The sequence below is a fragment of the Pempheris klunzingeri genome, chromosome 7 (assembly GCF_042242105.1).
Source record: "Pempheris klunzingeri isolate RE-2024b chromosome 7, fPemKlu1.hap1, whole genome shotgun sequence".
Lineage (NCBI taxonomy): Eukaryota > Metazoa > Chordata > Actinopteri > Acropomatiformes > Pempheridae > Pempheris > Pempheris klunzingeri.
The window spans coordinates 4,970,058-4,990,354 of record NC_092018.1 but is presented as its reverse complement, the minus strand read 5'-3'; the positions used below and the strand labels follow the sequence as shown (position 1 = coordinate 4,990,354).

The 20,297-nt window shown below is 43.4% G+C and overlaps 2 protein-coding genes across 3 annotated transcripts in view; both read left to right on the top strand.

The window, feature by feature from the left end:
* Positions 1–11,975, top strand: part of LOC139203494 (ankyrin-1-like) — a 39,757-nt gene extending 27,782 nt beyond the window's left edge. The window contains exons 39-44 of the mRNA XM_070833276.1: positions 3,638–4,286; positions 4,521–4,869; positions 8,229–8,312; positions 8,624–8,776; positions 10,110–10,208; positions 11,296–11,975. Of these exons, the coding sequence (XP_070689377.1) occupies positions 3,638–4,286; positions 4,521–4,869; positions 8,229–8,312; positions 8,624–8,776; positions 10,110–10,181 (1,307 nt within the window). The 3' untranslated portion in view covers positions 10,182–10,208; positions 11,296–11,975. The remainder of the gene's footprint in view (positions 1–3,637; positions 4,287–4,520; positions 4,870–8,228; positions 8,313–8,623; positions 8,777–10,109; positions 10,209–11,295) is intronic.
* A 3,813-nt stretch (positions 11,976–15,788) lies between these two features.
* LOC139203709 (eukaryotic translation initiation factor 4E-binding protein 1-like) lies at positions 15,789–19,321 on the top strand. 2 transcript variants are annotated; one of them, XM_070833553.1, is made up of 4 exons: positions 15,789–15,958; positions 16,078–16,251; positions 17,523–17,714; positions 18,671–19,321. In XM_070833553.1, exons 2-4 carry the CDS (start codon positions 16,116–16,118, stop codon positions 18,700–18,702), a joined length of 360 nt encoding a protein of 119 aa, XP_070689654.1. In that variant the 5' UTR covers positions 15,789–15,958; positions 16,078–16,115; the 3' UTR covers positions 18,703–19,321. The 2 variants fall into 2 exon arrangements, with proteins under 2 accessions (XP_070689654.1, XP_070689653.1); XM_070833552.1 differs by having other exon boundaries at positions 15,789–16,251.
* The last annotated feature ends 976 nt before the right edge of the window (positions 19,322–20,297 follow it).

The window sequence follows — 20,297 nt, the reverse complement described above, 5'->3', positions numbered from 1 at the left end:
AAAAAAAGAGTGGCGTCAATCGTCTTATCTAATCCTCAGCAGCATCAGTATTTCCCAAATTGTCGAACTATTCCTTCAAGTCATGTTCAGTCCTCCACATAGAAGGAGCTGATTTCTTCTTATTATCAAAATAGTGTTTTTTATTCAAAATGTCTTTAACCAAAAGCTGAAAAAATAGTCGCCAGCGTAGAGGAATGAGTTATACTGCAGCCTTTATTCTACCTTTCTCTGTCATTACCTGTCTTTCCCTCTTTTTGTCGACACAATGTCTGGAGGATTTTACTTCAGTTTTCCTTCATAGTTCTAGTGCACCTCTGTTGTAGGTAAGACTTATTACAGACCATCTCTAGGTTAAAAGACAAACAGATACAGTAGACCGTGATGGAATAGGACCTCCCCCTGCAGACTTTTGTAAGGGGACATTTAGATTCTCTCTGCCTGTGGATGCATGGGGTGTAGTTTGAGTCTCTTTAGGGCTAATGTTGGTGCACTGAATGTCCTTTTGGGAGCCCTGTTTTCATTCCCTGTGAATCTGTCCCTCTCTCTGTGTTTCTCTGGACATGTCATCTGCAGCCTAGCCGTCCTACTCTTCCTCCTTCTCACTCCTCTCCGAACTCTGACCTCATGCCGACCTCATGTTGACCTCTGACCCACATCTTTATCTTTTTTTTTTTTTTTGCGACTATTCGTGCATTTTCTTTATTTTTGTGCTCTTGAAAACCCCACCTTTTTAAGTGTCCGCTCTTGTGACCGATACCCTTCACACAGACTGTGTACTCAGCACCCACTGGGAGGGGGGAGGTGACCCTCGCTCTCTCTCGCTGTTTCTGTCTGTGACCATCACCCCTTTTTATACTCCTCCTTCTTCCTTGCTGCCCTTCTTTTCTCTTTTTCCTGCTCTGTCTTTTCCCCCTTTTCCCATCCCTTCTTTCCCTGCCCTCCTGCCTGTATGCATGTGCACACGGCTGACTTTCATCGCTCATCTCCCCCTGTGTTTGCATGGAGACACTGGGATGAGGGGCAGGAGTAACTCTGGCTTGTTGGAGATGACGACTCAAACTCTGCATCGGCACCTAATGCTGCTTGACCTACAGGACACGTGTCGCTGCATGGCATGCATACTGTGAATGCTCCTCCTCACTGATCTGTCCCATGGGGGGGGTAAAAAAAAAAAAGGCCACAAACCTTTTTTTGTGAACTTTGACTTGCGTTTGCTCTGTTCATGTATGAATGTTGTGGTTGTTTTTGTATGTCACTGATTCTATGTAAACTGTGTCCATGTGATGGGTTATTTTGAGTGAAATATATGTGTTTTATGTCAATTTTATATTGTAAATGTGCTTATTGTTTTATGTGAAGTCATCAAATAGTCTGTGTGAGTGCATCAGTGTGAGCGTCTCTCTATGTGTGTTTTAAGTTGTAAACTGTGTCTCCCATAAACATGTGTGCCCAGTCTATCTGTGTTTAAGTGTCTGAGCAAATGGAGTATATTTCCTTTTTGTGTATTTTTACATGAGCTTCACTGCTTTGTTTTTCTGTACTTATGACTTTCAATCGGGGGGGGGGGTCATGAAATCGCAGCTACATTTTCCATGTCACACTCGCCCATTTCCCCTATTTCTTTCTTTTGTAAATCTCTGTCTTTCACCATCATTGCCTCATCTACTAACACTGAGAGAGAGGACTGACAAAGCTATTCACCAACAAATTCATAGCAAACAAAAATTCTCATGTTGTATTTTGTGTGGTGTCACCAAAAACAGACTTATAACACAACTCAGCTTATATTATTATATATATTATATTATTGTGGCTGTGGCCCCTAAACTTAAAAGGAACCTGACAGAGCAGATAATTCAGTATCTTCTGTTGTGACCCCAAATAAATACGGAATGATGATTTTAAACTTTTATTTATATATACATATATATAAATAAATATCTGATTTTCATTAGCAATAGACGTCTAAAGTCAGCGCTGTTTTTACAACTGATTTTTGTTTTGTTTTTTAGCACATATACCTAGCACATAATAAAAAATATGAATGTATTTGAATGATCACTACTATATATACACACAACAGACAGGAGTTGAGAGGCTGAGAGAGAAAGCAGAAAGTAGGACAAGAGGTGTCACAAATATCTCCTGCACTCTCAGCAATATTCAACAGCAGTACTGCCAGCCATGAATCAAGTTACATCCTGCGCTCACCCTATGCACACACACAGTCAGTCACTCTCTCTCTCTCTTTCACAGACACACACACACACACACACACACACACACACACATGCACACGCTCTTGCAGAGGAGGAATCGCCTCCACTTCCTGCTCTTACCTACATCTCCTGTTTCATCCTCTGCTCAATGTACTTCTTGGTCCTGTAACACACGTCCTGTAGTGTTACAGTCATAGTACCACTCACACTTTGCTTTACCTGCATTGCCACTCATCAAAACTGGAACATAAACTATTCAGCTAATAATTTATGATCATGTAACAAGACAGATACAATTAAGATTAAGATGCAATTCTGCATTGCTTTTATCAGGCTTCATATTCAGATTTTTCATTCTTTTTGTGCAATATGCAGTTATTATCTCAATGGAAAACATTCCTGCTGCTGTGACATTGTGCTCTATCATGCCAGGTCTGCCTTTACAAAAAAGAAGATATTATTACAAAGAGTGTCCGACACAGTTGTAGGAGTGACCTGAGTCCACAGCACACTGACAATGTGCAGTTTTACTAATTGACACAATTGCACTTCAAATGCTAGGTCGAATTTATGTTTGAGGCAGCAACCCTGTGACTTTCACAACAGAAGGAAAATCAAGTCTACTGTATATGTGTTGGTATAAATATGAGCAATACTGCAGATTATATGTTTATATAGTCGTGCTATACTGAATGCATTATAATGAATATGTGCCTGTGAGAGAGCAACTAGCTGTGTGGAGTGAGCTGACGTGTGTGCTCTTGTGTGTGAGGAGGGAATGAGATTGCCTGCGTGCATGCTAACCAGCCTGACAATAATATTAACCTGCCTGTTTTTTGAGTGGGTTTGAATGCATGCATATCTGAGCGTGAGTGTATGTGTGTGATAGTATGAGACGGGGAGTGACAGAGCGCGTTCATGGCATGTGTATGTGTGACAAAGTGTGTGTCCCTGCCGGACAGGTGTGTGTCCCAGCCCCAGGTTGGGGGCAGAGGCAGTAATTCCTGTCCGTCTCCCCGCAGGTGGCAGCCAGCAGTGCAGCATCAGTCACTGCTGGGTCCGAACCTCAGTGTCAGTCTCTCTCAGTCCGTCTGGCTGTGTCTGTTGCTGCTGCCGCTGCTGCTCTCACCGTCAGCGCTGGCTGATCGAGCTTGACAAACCCTCTTCTAAAAGCTGCCCTTGCTCTCTTGTCCTAAGCTCCTTGCACTTTTATTCCAGCTCCTATTGTCTTGGCCCTCCCCTTTCTCCTCCCCCACTCCTCCCCCATTTGTCCCTTCAGCCTCCTCTACTCCTCCCCTAGATGCCCAGCTCCTGGGCAGGGGCACTTATCCCCTCCCGGGGTCCCGGTGCTGTGGGGTTGAGGTGGGGAGCGAGGCGGGGGGCCGGGTGTCAGTGTGCCTCTCTCTGTCTCGCTCCAGGTTATGGGCTCGCGCAGGATGAGCTTCTCTCACCGGCCTCCATGCAGTACAGCCTGCCCTCCCCGCTGGGCGCTGAGCCTTACTGGCAGGAAGTCTCCAGCCTGGACTGCGCACCAATTGCCACCACAGAAGAAGACACCCTCATGGAGATGTCTGATGTGCAGGTGTGGCCCTCAGGCAACAGCCCCTCCCTGGTGCCTGTGGAGGACTCCTCGCTGGAGTGCAGCAATGCTGACGATTCAGAGGGTCTGCTGGGGCTGCCGTATGGAAGTCTGGGTCGGCCGGCTAGTCAGGCCAGCGCAGCCAGCGGAGGGGGTGGGGTGCTGAGTGGTTCCATTGAGCTACCCGAAGATGATTCAGAGATGGGCGTTGACTCGCTCAGCACTGCCACGCCAGCCTCACTTGGGGGCACCATCGCTGGGATCAATCTTAACGGGCTGAACAATGGTCAGGGGTCAGAGGCAAGTTCGGAGGCATCAGCATTCACCAGTACGACTGGTGGAGATGGAGCTGGAGGAGGAGGAGGAAGAGGAGAAGGAGGGACGGGCTCAGTGGAAGGGCTTTCTCTTGTTGCAGGACAGCAAAGGGTGTATGCTCGGCTGAGTGAGTCACCTGGTCTGAGCTGTGTTGCAGACCGAAATGGAGACAGGTGAGCCAGACCTCTGCCTGCCCCTCAGGTGATACAATCACGCCAATAAAACAATAGATCTCTGCTAACATCCCATTTGTCTTTGTTGCATGTCAGTGGTGAACTGGAACTTGTCTTTAAATTTCCTGTAGAGGAAGTGACGCTAAGGGGTTATGATAACTTGTTATACTTTCCTTGGAGTAAGCATTCACAGTACGCGTACCACCTCCACATTTATCCATTCTTTCCTTCCAGGTCAGGTAATGGTGGAAACGGAGGTGGTGGAGGCTCTTTCCTTTCCTACCTGCAGGAACAGACGGGGCCGGGATGGATCCCTGTCACTGACCCTACACAGGCCTGGGTGGGCAGTCAGCCGAAACCCAGGCAGGCCATGGACACCATGATGTCATCAGTATGCAACGCTGTGGACGGAGACCAGTCCCACGTGTCCCAGGAGGCCTTGCTTCAGCCTGTGAGGGACATGGGGCACTCGGAGATCTTACGGGGGCACTTCAGAGGTACCCAGCCGTTTGAGAAGGGTTTGGGCTTCCCACACAGGGTACCAGAGCTGAGGGCCTGGGACGACGTGCGCCTGAAGGGCCAGGTGAGTATGTTGCTCCTCCTCTGCAAAATAAGAGGGATGTTTGTCCTCCATGATAAATAATCACTTATTACAGATATCTCTCTCACTTTGTAGGGAGTGATAGATGTTGCATAGGCTAAACATTCAACAAATCAGCATTAATAACAAGAATAACAGTCTACAATCTCGCAGCTCTGTGAGTTTGTGCTTTAACATAATGACAATGCTAAAATGCTAATACAATGTTTTTCATGATCACCATCTTACTTTAGCGCCTTTGCAGACTAACGTTAACTTATAAGCACTAAACACACTCTTAACATAGTTTTACAGGTCATTATTTAGGCATAAATGAAAGGGATGGACAAATTGCGAGAGATCAGAAGCTTCCATTTGCTAAAACGTTAAGGGATCATGTTATTACAACTGAGCCCAAGGTGAATATAAATGTGAGTACCAAATGTTATAGTAAAGCACAAATGTCAAGCTCATGGGTTAGGGTTAGGGTTAGTTGGAACAGATCAGACAACAAGCACAAGTCTGCTGTATTTTGCCAGTAGTCCTCAACCTTTAAAGGTCCCATATTATGCAAAATGTACTTTGTAATGTCTTTTATCCGGCCGGTAGCGCAGTGGATAATTGCGCATGCCATCGGCCTGGGGAACCCGGGTTCGACTTCCTCCCAGTCCCGGCTACCAAAAAGGGGCGAGGGTTGCGTCAGGAAGGGCATCCGGTGTAAAAAACTAACGCCAAACGGTCACTGTGGCGACCCCGGAAGGGAGCAGCCAGAAAAAGGACAACAACAACTTTGTAATGTCTTTTCAACATAAATATGTGTCCCTGCTGTATATAGAGAGGTTCAAACTATGAGAACAGACATTTTTCTCCCTCTCCATTTTTCAGTCCATGTGTGAAAATACCCTGTTTAGATTTTGCCCCCCCCTTATGATGTCATAAGGGGACCAGTTGATCATGTGACCTCCTCCAACTCTTCAGCAGGCGACTGTCCCCACCCACTAAAAATCTCTTGAATCCACCCCCCATTTCCTCACTAACACCAGCTCCCGAACATGTACACGAACATGTTGAAGAGCGAAGCAGCAGACTGCTCTGTTCTTCCATAAGGGAGCGTTCAGACACAGGCTGAAAAATAATGTGTTTATTGAACATTACAGCATGTAAACCTGTTCTGGTAGGACCTCTAAATATTAGTATGAACTTCTAAATGAGTAGAATATGGGACCTTTAGTTGCCTCTCCTTTACACTTTAAAGTCAGACTTAAAGTTCAAATCAGCATTAGATTATGGTAGATTCATGTTGGGTCCAAGACACATAGTGCAAACAAACATTCATACACACACACACCCAAACACACAGTGTCTACCCCAAGATGGGCACAAGCAGCATGTCCGGCCAAATATAGCAAGCATTCTCACTGTCCCACTCATGTTACGTGATCCCCACCCACTCCAGTCCTTTCCACGTGTTGACTTTCTGGCACAACACCACATCACACTGTAAAGGACAATCTCAGCCGTGAATGTGTGTCAGAGCAGAAATAGCCTTTGTGGGCTTGCTTGTGGTTCATACTGGTGAAGGAAGAGAGAACTTGAACTAAACTAAGTTTTTGTTGCATTTGGATGCAGTGTGTTTGTGTCCTGCTTTTTGAGGAAATTTGTCCACTAGGATGAGAATATTTTTTAGTGAAAGTAATGAGTACCTGAAGGAAGTCAGGGGGCACGTTTCTTAGTGCTTGTACCATAGCATACAGAGCCACACAAGAGTAGCCAGAGGTATTTAAAGCCCACAGATCACATGGTCAGAAAGAGAGAGAGAGAGGTGGGAATAGAAACTCCCAAGGTTGCTTTTGCTTGGGTTTGATGTCAGTGAGTGGCTACTCCTGACCTAACAGAGGGAAGAAGAAGGAATAGAGCCCTGAGGAAAGGGCCCACTGCCCCAGCTAATGGAGGACAGATATGAACTGAAAGACAAACAACCAACCTGCGACTGAACTGGTGACAGAAGGCCGCAGGCTGCAGCTGTTACCCTATCTCTCAGCTGAGAGAGGTGCTGCGTGGGAGACAGGAGTCACCGAAGGCTGCGGGAGTGTGTTTTCGTGTGCGGGCTGAGTTGATTTGCTAGGGATCACAGTAGGGGGATGTGGGCCCTGGTGACAGAGCTCCTCTTCAGCTTCGTGCTGCTGGCTTTCCTGGTCATCAGCTGCCAGAATGTCCTCCACATAGCCAGCGGCTCTGTGCGGTCCGTGCTCACTTACATTCACGCCCAGCTCGACCATGAGCTCGGCGAGGTCGAGGGAGTGGCTGATGAAGAGGAGAACGTCACCACCAGAGTGGTCCGCCGCAGGGTCATCCTCAAGGTACACAGTGACAGAGGGACATGGGACAGTCGAGCAGAAATTTGGAGAGAGGATTTACAGGCAGGAAAACAACAATAACAGGAGAGAGAAGGAGACAAAACTGCGGGTGAAAAGATGAAGGATGGAGTGTATTTGACGAAATGCAGTAGTGATACAGGAGAGGCTTTTAGTAATAAGGGTAAATTATTTGACAGCATTTACTGCACTGAGTGGGTGTTACAAAAGCGGCAGTGAGGATTAACTACAGGTACATGAGGAAATGATGTATATGACAATGAAGTCAACACAACAATAATAACAATTCACTCACCAATAATTTGATTCAGTAAAACTACCATCAAATGACCGTGCAGACGTGGCTACATTTATTTTCTGCTGTTGTAAATAGATTGTCTTGGGCTCAACAAGTCTCCAGTTCTATTAAAAAGCCTCATGGACTCCGAGGCACTTTCTTCCTACTGTATCTCAGACTCTGTCAACACCAACAGGTCTACTCGGACTTGACAGGCCCTTGTCCTTACTTCTCCAGCTGTAGGAATTTCTTTGAGCTTATAAATAGCTGTATAGCTAGATAGGGCCTATTGCAGCATTGTCATGAACTTGATGAACTGTAATTTTGAGTGTCGCTAACATGTATTAGTTGGACTAACTGTTGGATTTACTTGCTTCCACAAACAGCCCTCTAACCCCTCGCCCATCTGTCGTTCATCTGCTCCTCCGTGTTTCCAATTAGTGAAGGGGTTTATGGCATGCAAATAATTATACTGCAGTGACAGCTATTTTAACGTGCTTCAAGTCCATAATTTACTGGGTGCTAATTTTATTTCCTCCCTCCTGAGTTTACTTAACTTTTTATGTCTTGTAGCACTTACACTAAAATGTGAGTCCAGTACTTTCAAGAAGAACAAAGAGCAGCTTGTGTGTGTGTGTGTTTTTTGAAATTTTAAAACAACATAAATTACAAAAACACAGTCGAGGGTTCAAATGCTTTTCTGTCCGCAGGGCGATGAAGTTGAAGATCTTCCTGGGGAACAAGTGAGCGAGGAACAGTTCACGGATGAGCATGGAAACATTGTCACAAAGAAGGTCAGCCTTTTCAACATGTTTCTATCCTGTGTTCTTAAACTGAAATCCAGTAATTGTTTCCCATCTGTCAGTGTCACGATTCTCACTCAGCATCTCTCCACATAATGATTATTAATCTAATAATCATTACAAAGTTCATCAGCGTTCATCACATTCATTACACTCTGGATATGCTGTATGTCTCTTAGAAATGAATAGATTTTTGTTTTGTTTTTTCTGTTTCACCAACTCTGTCTTTTCACTGCCTTATTTCCACTCTCTGCTTCCATCCATCACTCTCTCCCACCCTCCTGTGTGTGCGTTTGTGATAGATTGTGCGTAAGGTTGTGCGCAGAGGGAAGGGTTCAGGTGAGGAGGGGGTTCAGGAGGGGAGCGTGGAGGGTTCTCTGCAGGACGCCAACGAGCTGGAGGTTGATGCTGAGCAGTTCATGAGCTACGCCATCCTGGGCCGGGACAGCAGCAAGGTGGGCTTCTGATCTGCAGGCAGCTCTCTGTCGGTCTGTGAGGCCTTTACAACACCTAGGCTCCCGTTATTAGCTAGGATGCACAGGGAGTCCTTAGAGCCCAAATGGACTGAATCAGATCAGATGACAACAGCTGAACACCATCTGATGAAGGCTTGTTTGATTAAAATCCATGTAGTAGCTAGTTTACAGTGAACATGGGACAGTGAGCTTGACAGTCTTATCTCCTTGTGGTCTCCCAGGCACATCCCACCAGTCCCTGAGTAGCTTAACCTGCATGAGCTTCACTACGACAGGCTGAGACCACATTTTGTGTGTTTGTTCTCATATTCCTAAAAGCAATAGCCCTGTTTTCTTATGTGTCAGTCCTAAATTGCGAAGATTGAGTGCGAAGCTTGGCTGGGTAATTGTTTGAGTGCTGACCTTTTGTTACATTAATGCCCACCCAAATATTACTGCCCCAAGTTCATCTTCTGCATGCAAGAGGAACAAATGAGTCCACTTTGCTCTGGTGCTGTTATTGCTTTGGGTGACGTGCTCACAGTTCATCATTTTAGTCATCACTAAAAACTGCGCCCACACTTCATATGTTTGTTTCTTGCACATTAATGACAGAATTAATTGATTGTGGCTCCTCAAAGTGGTTATATTTTCCATTCTATCTCAATGACTGACTCTTCTGTCTTTTTTTGCCTTCATTAAAGTTTATAGTCCTTCAACTGTGACTGTGTGCTGTATCACTCAAACCTGCAATACTCTCCGAATCAGAGCTGGGCCAAATATTATTTACAATCTTTTTTGTACTTAAACACCAGGACGCAGCAGAGGATTGGGGTTTATCACATCGTGACAATTCAGAATGTTCCTTTGATTGTGAAAAATCTTCTGGCACTTTGTGTATTGTCTTATGTGGTCAAATCCCATCCGTCTGAATATGAAGAAATCAACTCAAAAATGTGTTTGCAAATAATATTTGACACAGGTCTACTCTGAATCCCACAGACTGTAGCTGTTTCTGATGCCCTCTTATCTCCAACTGTCTTTCCAACTGCCACCCATCACTTCTGTCCTTGCTTGACTGTTTATACATAATTTCTTTCTTTTGTCCCTCTCTTTCCTCTCCTGTCACTTATTTGTTTCTCACTTGTCTATTCCATCACCTTTCTTCCTTCCATTGCTGTCTTCCTTCTTCATCCTCTTCTTCCCATCACATCTCCTTTATTTTACTCTCCCTTACTAACATTCCCTCAACCTCTTGTTCTGCTCCTGCCATCCCGTCTGTTCTCAATCCTCGCACCTCGTCTGCCGCCAACCCCTTCCCCCCTCGATGTAGCCCGATACTGTGGATGTGAAGAAAGGTGCTCAGATAGTGAAATGTGCCAGTCTGCGGAGAGTTAAGCAGTGAGGCAGACTGAGTGCTGCGTCCCCGCAGGTACGGGACTGACCCACAGTGCCTCGTCTGACCTGTGGGCTAGACCATTTAATCCAGTCTCTCTGGATTAAATGCATCTGAATGTACCTTTAATTTAGTACTAATGAAATGTAATGTGATGCTGGCACAGCAAAATGACACTTGAAAGTTCAGTTATGAATTGCAAACAAAAAAAGAAGGAAAATGATTTTTGCCTGCTCAATCCTAATTATGTTTTGCCCACAAAGAACAAAAGGATAGTAAAAGTATAATCAGGAAATCGGGACAAACATTTAAAATTTCAGTCAGCATTGATGCAGGTGATGTGGAGTAAGAAGACATATCCATAAACCTGACATGAAACTAAATGGCCTGGATGTATGGAGTTACTTCTAACAAACAACACTAAATGTATTGGGCTCACAACTCATTCTACAATATGTAATTTATCTATATTTATGTGTACAAAATGTCCTCTTGTGCACACAACATAATGTCTTACAGATGGACAACATTTGCAATAAATAATGTCAGGCTAGTTTATTTCTTCATGCATGTTGTGACAAGCAGGAAAAGGGTTGGCACAATGTGCTCTCCAACCAAAAAGGATCTTGTAATGTGACAACTCTCAAGGTCAAAGCTGCAAGGCCAGTTGTCCTGTGAAGTGCTATCTGGAGCCACTGTGGTGTGTGTGTGTGTGTGTGTGTGTGTGTGTGTGACTTGCCCTTTCTAACGTAAATGCCACGACATTCCTGAGATTACTGATATTTCAAGCGACTCACCACTGAATGTTAAACCACTTTTGCCAACCATTTGTGCTTGAATGCTTCTGCAGAACTAATGTGTTGTTTTATAGTGTTACAAAGACTGATTAAAATAAGAGGAGTTGGGGTGATTTATGAGCACCAATGGAAGGGAATTTCAAAAGACGAAACAGTTTAAACGAAGGCCATTTTAAAGATCCTTGACTCAAAAATACTCATATATGCATTGACTTACTGCAGCTTGCATGTCACCTGCTCTGTAGATCCCTGATGAGTTTTTAATCAGTTGTAGCAAGACAAAAGTGCGACTTGCACTGAGTCAATGTGTTTGTCTCTCTCCACAGAGTTCTCCGCAGGATTCAACCCCTTCACCAAAACCATCCTACATGGACACATGACCAGCAGCAGCTGACAGGAGGAAGAACACACATTAAAAGGCAGACAGACAGAAATGAAGAGCAAAAGACACCAACGCAATGATACCACAGCGGCTCTGCCGACTATCAGCACGCACCGGAAGAGAAGGATACAGATTTACTTGTAGTTTTTATTACCTTTTTTTTTAAAGAAACCGTGGAAAAAAAACATCTACTACTAGGCTAGAAGCATGATTTCGTATAAAAGAAAAACCAAACACAAACAAAAAAAACTAGCAACCAAAACGAGCTTCCTGTTATCTGTATCAGCATGAGTGACTGCTGCCGCATGGCCTGTCTTTAACTACAAATACTGAGGGGAAAAAGGGTGGGTAAAAGGGTGGGGGAGGGATGGGGAGGAGACACTGCTGTGTGGGACAGGCATGCAATGTGGGGTATGGTCGATCACTGGCCTGTTTTCTAAACCAACAGGGGAAAGTTTATCGGTCAAAAAAGGGAGACAAAAATACTGAGAATTACATAATCTCTAGGCAACAGGTTACTCCCCCTCCTCTCTGCCACACTCTTCCAGCTAAGAGCATCACAAAGTAGTTTTAAACATGTCCCAGTGCTCTCGAAGTCCAGTAAAGCTACAGTTATCACCCAAGGATATCGGTGTTGTACATAATATCGTATGCACTAAAATGCTCTACGTGACTGTGTGTTACGTGTGTTGTTTATGTTCTAAGATCCCTATGCGATGCCACTGATGCTGCTGTTTCAGGTACATAAGAATTTCCTCCCTGTTTTCCTTGTTTGGTTCGTTTGGTCTGAGCCTATATATTATTCTATATATCTTGAGATCTTTGTGGGTACAAGAACATACAAATGTTGTGTCGCTCTGCCTGTTTTAAACGTCGGATTTTTGTGTGTCAGGTTGTTTGTTTCTTTGTGCTTTTCATGTGCTTTCACCCTTTGCTTTTGACATGTCAAACTGTAGAGGGAAGACACGATGTAAGTCATTTACTGCACTGTGGGTTTTTGAGCTTTGGGAGGCAGGGTTCTGCAGTGAACAGGCCTCCCCGACCTTCCCTCAGAGTGGTTTGCCTTGCGGAGAGGGTGACAATGAGATGTATTGTGAGTGACAAATAATCACGAGAGGTTAACCTACTCTGCCATCCCACTCCCCCCGCCTTTTCTTGTCCCCGGTGTGCTGTATCCTCGCAAGGTTTTGTGTGTCTGAGCCAAAATCCCAAATCTTATCTTCTCGCCCTTATGGCCCTACCTCCACCTCTCCCGCCTCCAGTCAGCCTCTCAGAGTAGATGTAGCAGTCCTGCCCACCCCCAGCACGGGGCAGGATCCCACCTTCAGCAGTATCTGATTGACCTCATCATGCAGTATATGACACCACCGCACACGAGGTGGACTTATACACCATCTCACCACCACCAGAAGATGTCACTAGATGAGGGTAAAGTAGCTGAAATTCTGGTAATAATGTAGCACTGGTTTGACTGGGTAAAAGATGAGGAGTCAGCTGGAGAGAGGAAAGTGTCATATCGAGGGTCGAGGACGTGTTGAGCTTTGATGTTTGTCTCCTTGGCAATTCTTTGGAGTGTAGCAAAGACAGTCAGTCACCAATCACTGTGATGAGAAACTGTAATACTGACCCGCAACTGTGAGCCTGACCCTTCCCGAAGCGCGTCTATCGTGTCACTCCTTTCTTTTAGCGTTATGTCGGTTTCTTTTTTTTCATGATTTACTGTCTTAACTGTACTTAAGAAGAAGCGTACAAAGGACAAGATTGTTTGCGTGAGTGTGTGTTTTCAGAGAGAGAGAGAGAGAGAGAGAGAGAGAGAGGATTTTAGGATCATAGTTCATGTTCTTCCTAAGCTCGAGCTTTCAAGTTGTAAATCACAGCTTTAGGCTCCACCTCACTCCACTCAGAAATGATGTCAGTACATTGGTATCCTACATTTTATCACTTTCTAGAAAAGAAAATGATTAATCTGTAAGTTTTACACCAAGACTGGGCGAATATTGGTATGACTCCATACCAGCCATCCCATCTGCAAAGTGCCCAGTGTCTGTTTTTGTTACTCATCGGGGGATGTTGGTGTGTTTAGTCATAGTTTTTAACTCTGAATGACATTCATATGCACCTTGAAAGAAATCCTATTGTGTGCCTGTTTGTGTGTGCGTGTGTGTGTGTATGCGTGTGTGATTTGATTATCACGTATTCAGTCCTGGATATTGGGACGTGTCTACGTTGTGATAATATCACAAGAAGTAATACTGCAAATGGACAAACGAGCAGAGGCTCTCAGATTATGAATTCTGACTCAAATATTTTTTGAAGTTGATTTACCTCAATAAGTGTGCCATTTCACATGATATCAATTACCTACATGCATTTATTTCAAACATTACGTCAGACATTGAATGCTTTATTATGGAAAAATATGTAAGTCACAAAAACTTTGCAATAATCACCCATCAGTAAGTGTTTGTTTAGTACGGCTTCACAGCCAGAGATGATGAATGTAAGGTCTCGGTATACTGTACGTCTTGTTATAAAGTAATTACCTGTGTTGGCTCTGTACTTTAGTAGATGATAGGACACTCACTCAACTCAATATCAGCTGTTGATCATCACCATTCATCACAAACAGACGTACAAATCATATAACAAGAGATATTTAAAGAGAGATGCCTCAAATGGGTTTTGGACACTTTAGCAAATATCCCTTCATCAGATATTATTTCTATTTTATTATCTTTTTTTAATAACCACAAAAAGTTAGATGTCAATAAAGATTACACAGCAGTATAACGGTGTATTACCCCTTATGTTAAAGCGTACGGTTTGCTCTCTAAGGGCTCATACTTATGGTATGTTGGGTTGGTTTCTGAAGCAGGGGGCTGTTTATAAATCCAATGCTGATGTCAGGGTTGGAGTGGGGGGGTCTGATGAATAGACAATAAGGGGAGGGGGCACTTTGAAGTTTCATGGAAGGCCTGTGGGGAGGCTTGGTGGCTCCAAAGGCTAGTCTTTCAAGATGACAAGCATTTTTCCTCAACACAACCCGCCCCCTAATTTCCACCACCTTACCAAATATTAGACTGAGCCGATTCTAAGGCTTCCACGTGGTGACGGTAGGAGTGCGGTTTGAATGTCCAACTAAGTGCAGAGGGAGGAGTGGAAAATGAACGATGGAAAGCCCTGCACCGAGGGACTACTGAGATGATGCCATGCACCAAGTTCATGCAAAAATATTAACTGTTGCAAAAACTAGAGAACACATGTATATTCCTTTAGAATGGATTGAAGACATTATTAACGCAATAGCATATTACTCAATACTAAGGAATGCAACTGCGCACATGCACAGAAAATGTTTTTAACATAAAAGGCTATACATATATGAAATATATGAAAATATATATATATATATATTTACTTAGAATGCTATGCACCCTTACTTGTCAACTGGGATTCTAGTTATGTTATGGATGTACTTTTAGCATCATACAGCTGTAGCTACCAGGAGACTGTTGAGTTCTGGGTAATGCCTGCAACCTGGGGATAAATGGGGGTCTTGTGGGTATTTTAACCTGTTTTGTTTGCTTTTTTTTTATTGTTATGGAGAGTCAAACATGAATTTAAAATATAAATGTAAAAGCCTTTTAATCCAATCAAATCCGAGGACATCTATTGACAATTTACTCTGTACACCAGCTCAACATTTACAAAATTAATAAAGAAATGAAATGTCTTTGTGTATAGTGTGTATACTTTTGTGTGAGACACTTAATCCACGTGCACCAGACTGCTGATGATAATACTGTAGTTTGGAGCACAGTGTTGTAAAAGTGCTGAATGGCCCCAAACCTTCTTGCACACACTACTGAGCAGTCTTTTGCCGATTACATCTAATTACACTTAAATGTTTACCATACTGTTCGAAACTGCAAGTACACACTTGAAAAAAATATTTATTATTATTATAAATTATATATTATTTTATTTTATTTATTTATTTTTATATATATTATATTTAAATACATATTTATTTATTTATTTTATTATATATATATATATACACACACATTTGTGCACCAGTGGCCCTGTTTGGCTGCAGAAAGGTGGTGGGATAAATGCAAAAAACTAAATGCAGTTCGACAAAAGCAGGATCTATTCCGTTTGTCACGTGTTAAGGCTATATATAAACTGGTGAAGGGTCATAAGAAGATGAATCGATCCTTTGGCCTTAACCGTCTCAGATGACCTTCCGGATCGTGCTCTCTATGATGACATTCATCTGAGAAACATGCGTTTGCAAACAGATCAAGTGTTGAACTCTGTACAGCCATTGCACAGGTACTCTGCGCCAGTAGGGGGCGGAATAAATTCATTTGTGTTCGGAGTGTTTTCCCCTGCAGCCTGTCTGCTGTCTGTCTGTCTGTCTGTCTGTGCTGTTTGTGTGCATGGACAGAGTGAGTGGGAGCAGAGGAACGTGCTCAGGTCCTTTCAACAAAGAACCTGGACACTTTGTGCGTGTGAGTGTGAGTGTGTGTGTGTGAGCGCGCCTGCATGCTGGAATGTGTCTTTAGTTACTACCTTTCATCATTTGCACTTATGAGAAAGAGGTATTTATTTTTATTTATCCGAAAGTAGCCATTCTGTTGAGTCAAAGCAATATCTGACACAGGCTCGGTGTGGCTTTGTTGTTTGGTCAAACCGATACTTGTCTCCTGTTTCATGTTAGTTAGTTAGCGAGTATTAGTTCATTATAGTTGAGGGAAGATGTCCACTGACTGCCAGAAGACCACTGCCAAGGCCATCCCGTCGACCAGGACGGTGACCATCAACGACGCGGCGCACATGCCCCACGACTACTCCACGACTCCCGGAGGAACCTTGTTCAGCACCACCCCGGGGGGTACGGACCGCTAATGTACACTTTGTCTTCTCCACCTAGCCGAAGAGACGTGCTGTCACTCATTATCGTGCAGGATTAATGTCCCCTTGTCCTCTGAACAGCTGTGATGTGAGTGAGCTAACTCCATGAGGTCTGCTGCTGTCAGACACATCAGCGCAGAGCCCAACGTTAGCCCTGCTAAAGCTAACTGCTAACGCTAGCTAGCAAGTGTCTGGTTCATAACAGAGCAGGAGACGAGACGAATTACTGAGTCTGAGGCGACAAAGTCATCGTGCTCCGGGACCTGTTGGGCGGTGTATACTCACTGCACTGCTTTCTCATCTAAAGAGACGTGTTTTCGTTTTTTTATTGTGGGTTTCATCAGCTGATGTGGGAACCTTAGCGACACCTATCTGTCCCCTCCTGCTAATGAAGTTCCTGGTTGGACATACGTCACCGCCAACTAAAGCCGTGATTGGTCCATTCCGGTGTGAGCGTAGTGCAGTCAGAGGTGCTCTGTAACTTTATAACTCAATTTGTTGTGCTGTCTGTGTGCAGTCAAGTTGTCGAGGACTTAAGACATTTTACCTGTAGCTCGTTAGATCGTGATCAACATAAGCTATAAACAGTAATACCTTTGTGTCTTTGGATTGGTTCTCATTGGTCACGTGGTGTAAGGTCAGGGTTAATTCCTCCCTTGTGGATTTTGAATGTTTATGTGTTTATACACAGCTGATATGCAAATACATTCTTTCAAAATGTTCAGCCACTTTGGGATGCATTGCAGGTAAAGCTTTACCAGCAATGATATTGTGCCCAATTTGTGCAAACTCTTCTTATTTGTATGTTCAGCATTTAGAAGACAAATTCTATTTTTATCACTACACTATTTTAGTGTCTAATATAAACTGGCAGCACTCAAACCCCAGTTCAGTGAGAACTGCATAAAGGATTTTTAAAGTTTTAGTTAGGTTTGATACAGAAGGTTTTGCTTTCTGATTGAACCTCTAAAAAAAGGAGCTGAGCAGCAATGAGGACTTTGCAAATACAACTAAAATCCCATAATGAACACAGACATGACCACTACATAAATCCATCTTATCACATTTGGGATGTTTTGGGGGTTGTGGAAGAAGGTGAAGTAGCAAGCAAGAGGTGGCATTAGCGAATCAGCAGAGTAATGATGAGAAGCCAAGTTAAAATGGGCACATGCATTAATGTAATGACTGGGCGACTGCTGGTTGAGCATGATTGAAGCAGCTCATGGCTATCTTTCTCTCATCACACTAAAGGGACCAGGATCATCTACGACCGAAAGTTCCTGCTGGAGTGTCGCCGCTCTCCGGTGGCCAAGACTCCACCACGAGGTCTGCCCAATATCCCAGGAGTAACCAGTCCTCCCTCCAAAGACGCCGATGAGAAGGCCCACAATGGAGAACTACTGAACAACAACATCACTGCGCCTAGCTCTAGCAGCAGCACTGGTATGTGCACAAACATCACAGGATGGTCCTTGTTTCTGGAGTGAAGGATTCAGTCCCAGATTCAAATGTTCATTCATGCTGCCTCTGATCAGAACCTGTGATCAGTCCTTCACCTCAGTTGTGTCACGTGTGTCACTATCAAACATCACCGTCTTCACATAGCGCTCATTCTCTGGTTTTCATGGATGAAAGAACGTCATTCGTGCCGTTTCATTTCACATTACTGTGCAGCCTTTCTCCTGAGGAGGGCTTTGTGATTTCGCCCTAACCCATCAGTAGCTAGTCATGTATCCTCCCTGACAACATCATTTTCAGTTGACGCAGAAGCTGCAGTAATGATTTTGTCGTGGATTGCAGTGATATGTTGATTTTAGCTGAGTTATTGTTGCTGTAAGTCGACTTGCAGCAACTTCAACAGGTACGTCACCCTCATCTGTGCTTGTCACCATTTTTTCTACTGTGCACGAGAAAAAAACAGCCATCAATAAACACGAGACTTCACCTATTTTAATAGTTTTTATATTAAAGTAGAAGCTAAAGGCAGCGTTTCAGAGGCTAAGACCTGGTATGTTTTCTTACACAAGAAATTATAGTCTGTCAGAGATAAATGTTTGTTTTAAATGTATTCATATGTATTAGAGTTGTTTGCAATAAAGGGACAGAAACACATTTGAAGTCATGTAAGTTAGATAACAGTGATATATAAAAATGTTAGTCATTCTTGTCAAATCAAATTAATCATTAACTTCTCTGCTTGTTTGGGTATAAGTCACCCAGTTGTGTTGCTTTGGTCACTGCTAGATATTATTTAACAGTGTTTTACCAGCTAATGATACAAGTCCTCCAGTCCTCCTGAAATATTACTGCAAATTAAATATCCTTTGACTATATAAGATTAATCCTAATCTAGCAAAACCCTTTGGTTAATGAAATATTTATGTCTCTTATTTTCTAAGGTGATGACTCACAGTTTGAAATGGACATCTAGCTGGTCCTGGAACGAGTATTAATATGACGGACTCTCCAACAAGATGCTGTGAAGAGACGCTCGGGAGCACCTTCTCTTTTCCCATCATCCATTCCATGAGGAAGGAGGTTCACCTGCAGTATCTCCAGTGTCTTAGTGTTTTAAAGTCTGTCTTCATCAGTGTCATTTGCTTGTTTTGCCCAGAACAAATATGTAAGGGAAACCTTTTCTATCTGCCTCAAGGCTTGAATCTGATTTGTGTGTGTGGTAAAGTGTGCCTTCCCGCAGTGGCTACAAGTTTAAAATCAAATACTTAATACCAACAAAGCCTCATCCCTAAGAACTGAGATGAATTGATGAAAATTAATATCAGAATAATTGAAATTAGCTGAATTTATAACCATTCCAGAAGGGTAGGGTTTGTCACCTGACGTGCTTGTTTCCACATATTTCCTGACACCTCTCTTCAGATATTGCCTTGAAATGTTTAAGATACTGTCAATTTGTCGATCTTCACCTGAAGTGTCATACATAGAATGTAAAACATGAATTTTGTTGATGAAATTTTGAAAGAGATTCTCACACGGTTTCTTTAAGCAAACAACATTAAAGACAACAACACACTGTTTTTGTTGTGTTTTTGCATCAAGTCTGTGCCCCTGAGTCTTGTTGTCATGTCAGTGGATTGTATTTTTACAGTAATCAGGGTAATGTCTCCATGCCCAACCCATCACTGGTCTGAATACACATTTGCCTTGGACAGTGCCACCTCAAAGGGCCATAAAAGCCATAAAAGCTATTTGTTTTTTCCCAAATAATATGACTATGACATGTTCCTTCATAGCCTTTAGCACTTCCTGTGCTCTCCTGATTCAGGAGGAGTCGTATCAGAGGAATTCCTCAAAGGGCTCACCGGCAACTGATAACCTCAGCCAGTGGACTGTGTAAAGAGAGGTCAATATACAACTGTACATAGCAGGGAGAAACTCCCTGCGTCCTCACAGCTAGACGGGGGTCCGGTTATCACGAAACATCTCTGCTCCACTTCTGTGGCTTCACTGTGCCCAGGTTTTGCTGGGTTGATTCTGAAGTGACTCACCAGGCTTTCCCTTTAATGCCACTATTGCACGAACTGCATTGATGCACTATTTCACTTAACTATTTAACATCACTCAGCCGCTGTGCTAAGTGTTTGCATGATTTCCACGTTCCTCTGTTGTGTAAAAAAGTGCAAAGTCAGGTGGAGATGGACAATTATCTATCCACAGATATGAACATGAGCATCCACATTTTCTGCCAGCCTTTTACAAATACATGCTGACGTGTGTAGTAGTTAAGTATCATTTTCAGGACAGGACTTTTACTATTGAAAGAGTTAATACATGTTCACAGTGTGGTGCTGGTACTTCTCCCTAAGTAAAGAATGTAAATAGTTCCTCCACCACTGGATGGGATGGTGGTAGGTGGTGTCAAAAGTACCTTCATGGTCCTATTGATTAAATGAAAAACAGGACCCTATGTCTCAGAGAAGAAAAACTGTAGGTCCTCTAATTTGAACACAACTACTGACAAAAAGAATTAGAAATCAAACTTTGGCAGGGTCCATCACATCTGCA

Coding starts and splice junctions, on each gene's coding strand:
- LOC139203709 (XM_070833553.1), top strand. CDS start 16,116: ATGTCCACTGACTGCCAGAAGACCACTGCCAAGGCCATCCCGTCGACC. Junction 16,252..17,522: donor GTTCAGCACCACCCCGGGGG/GTACGGACCGCT, acceptor ATCACACTAAAG/GGACCAGGATCATCTACGAC. Junction 17,715..18,670: donor TAGCTCTAGCAGCAGCACTG/GTATGTGCACAA, acceptor TTATTTTCTAAG/GTGATGACTCACAGTTTGAA.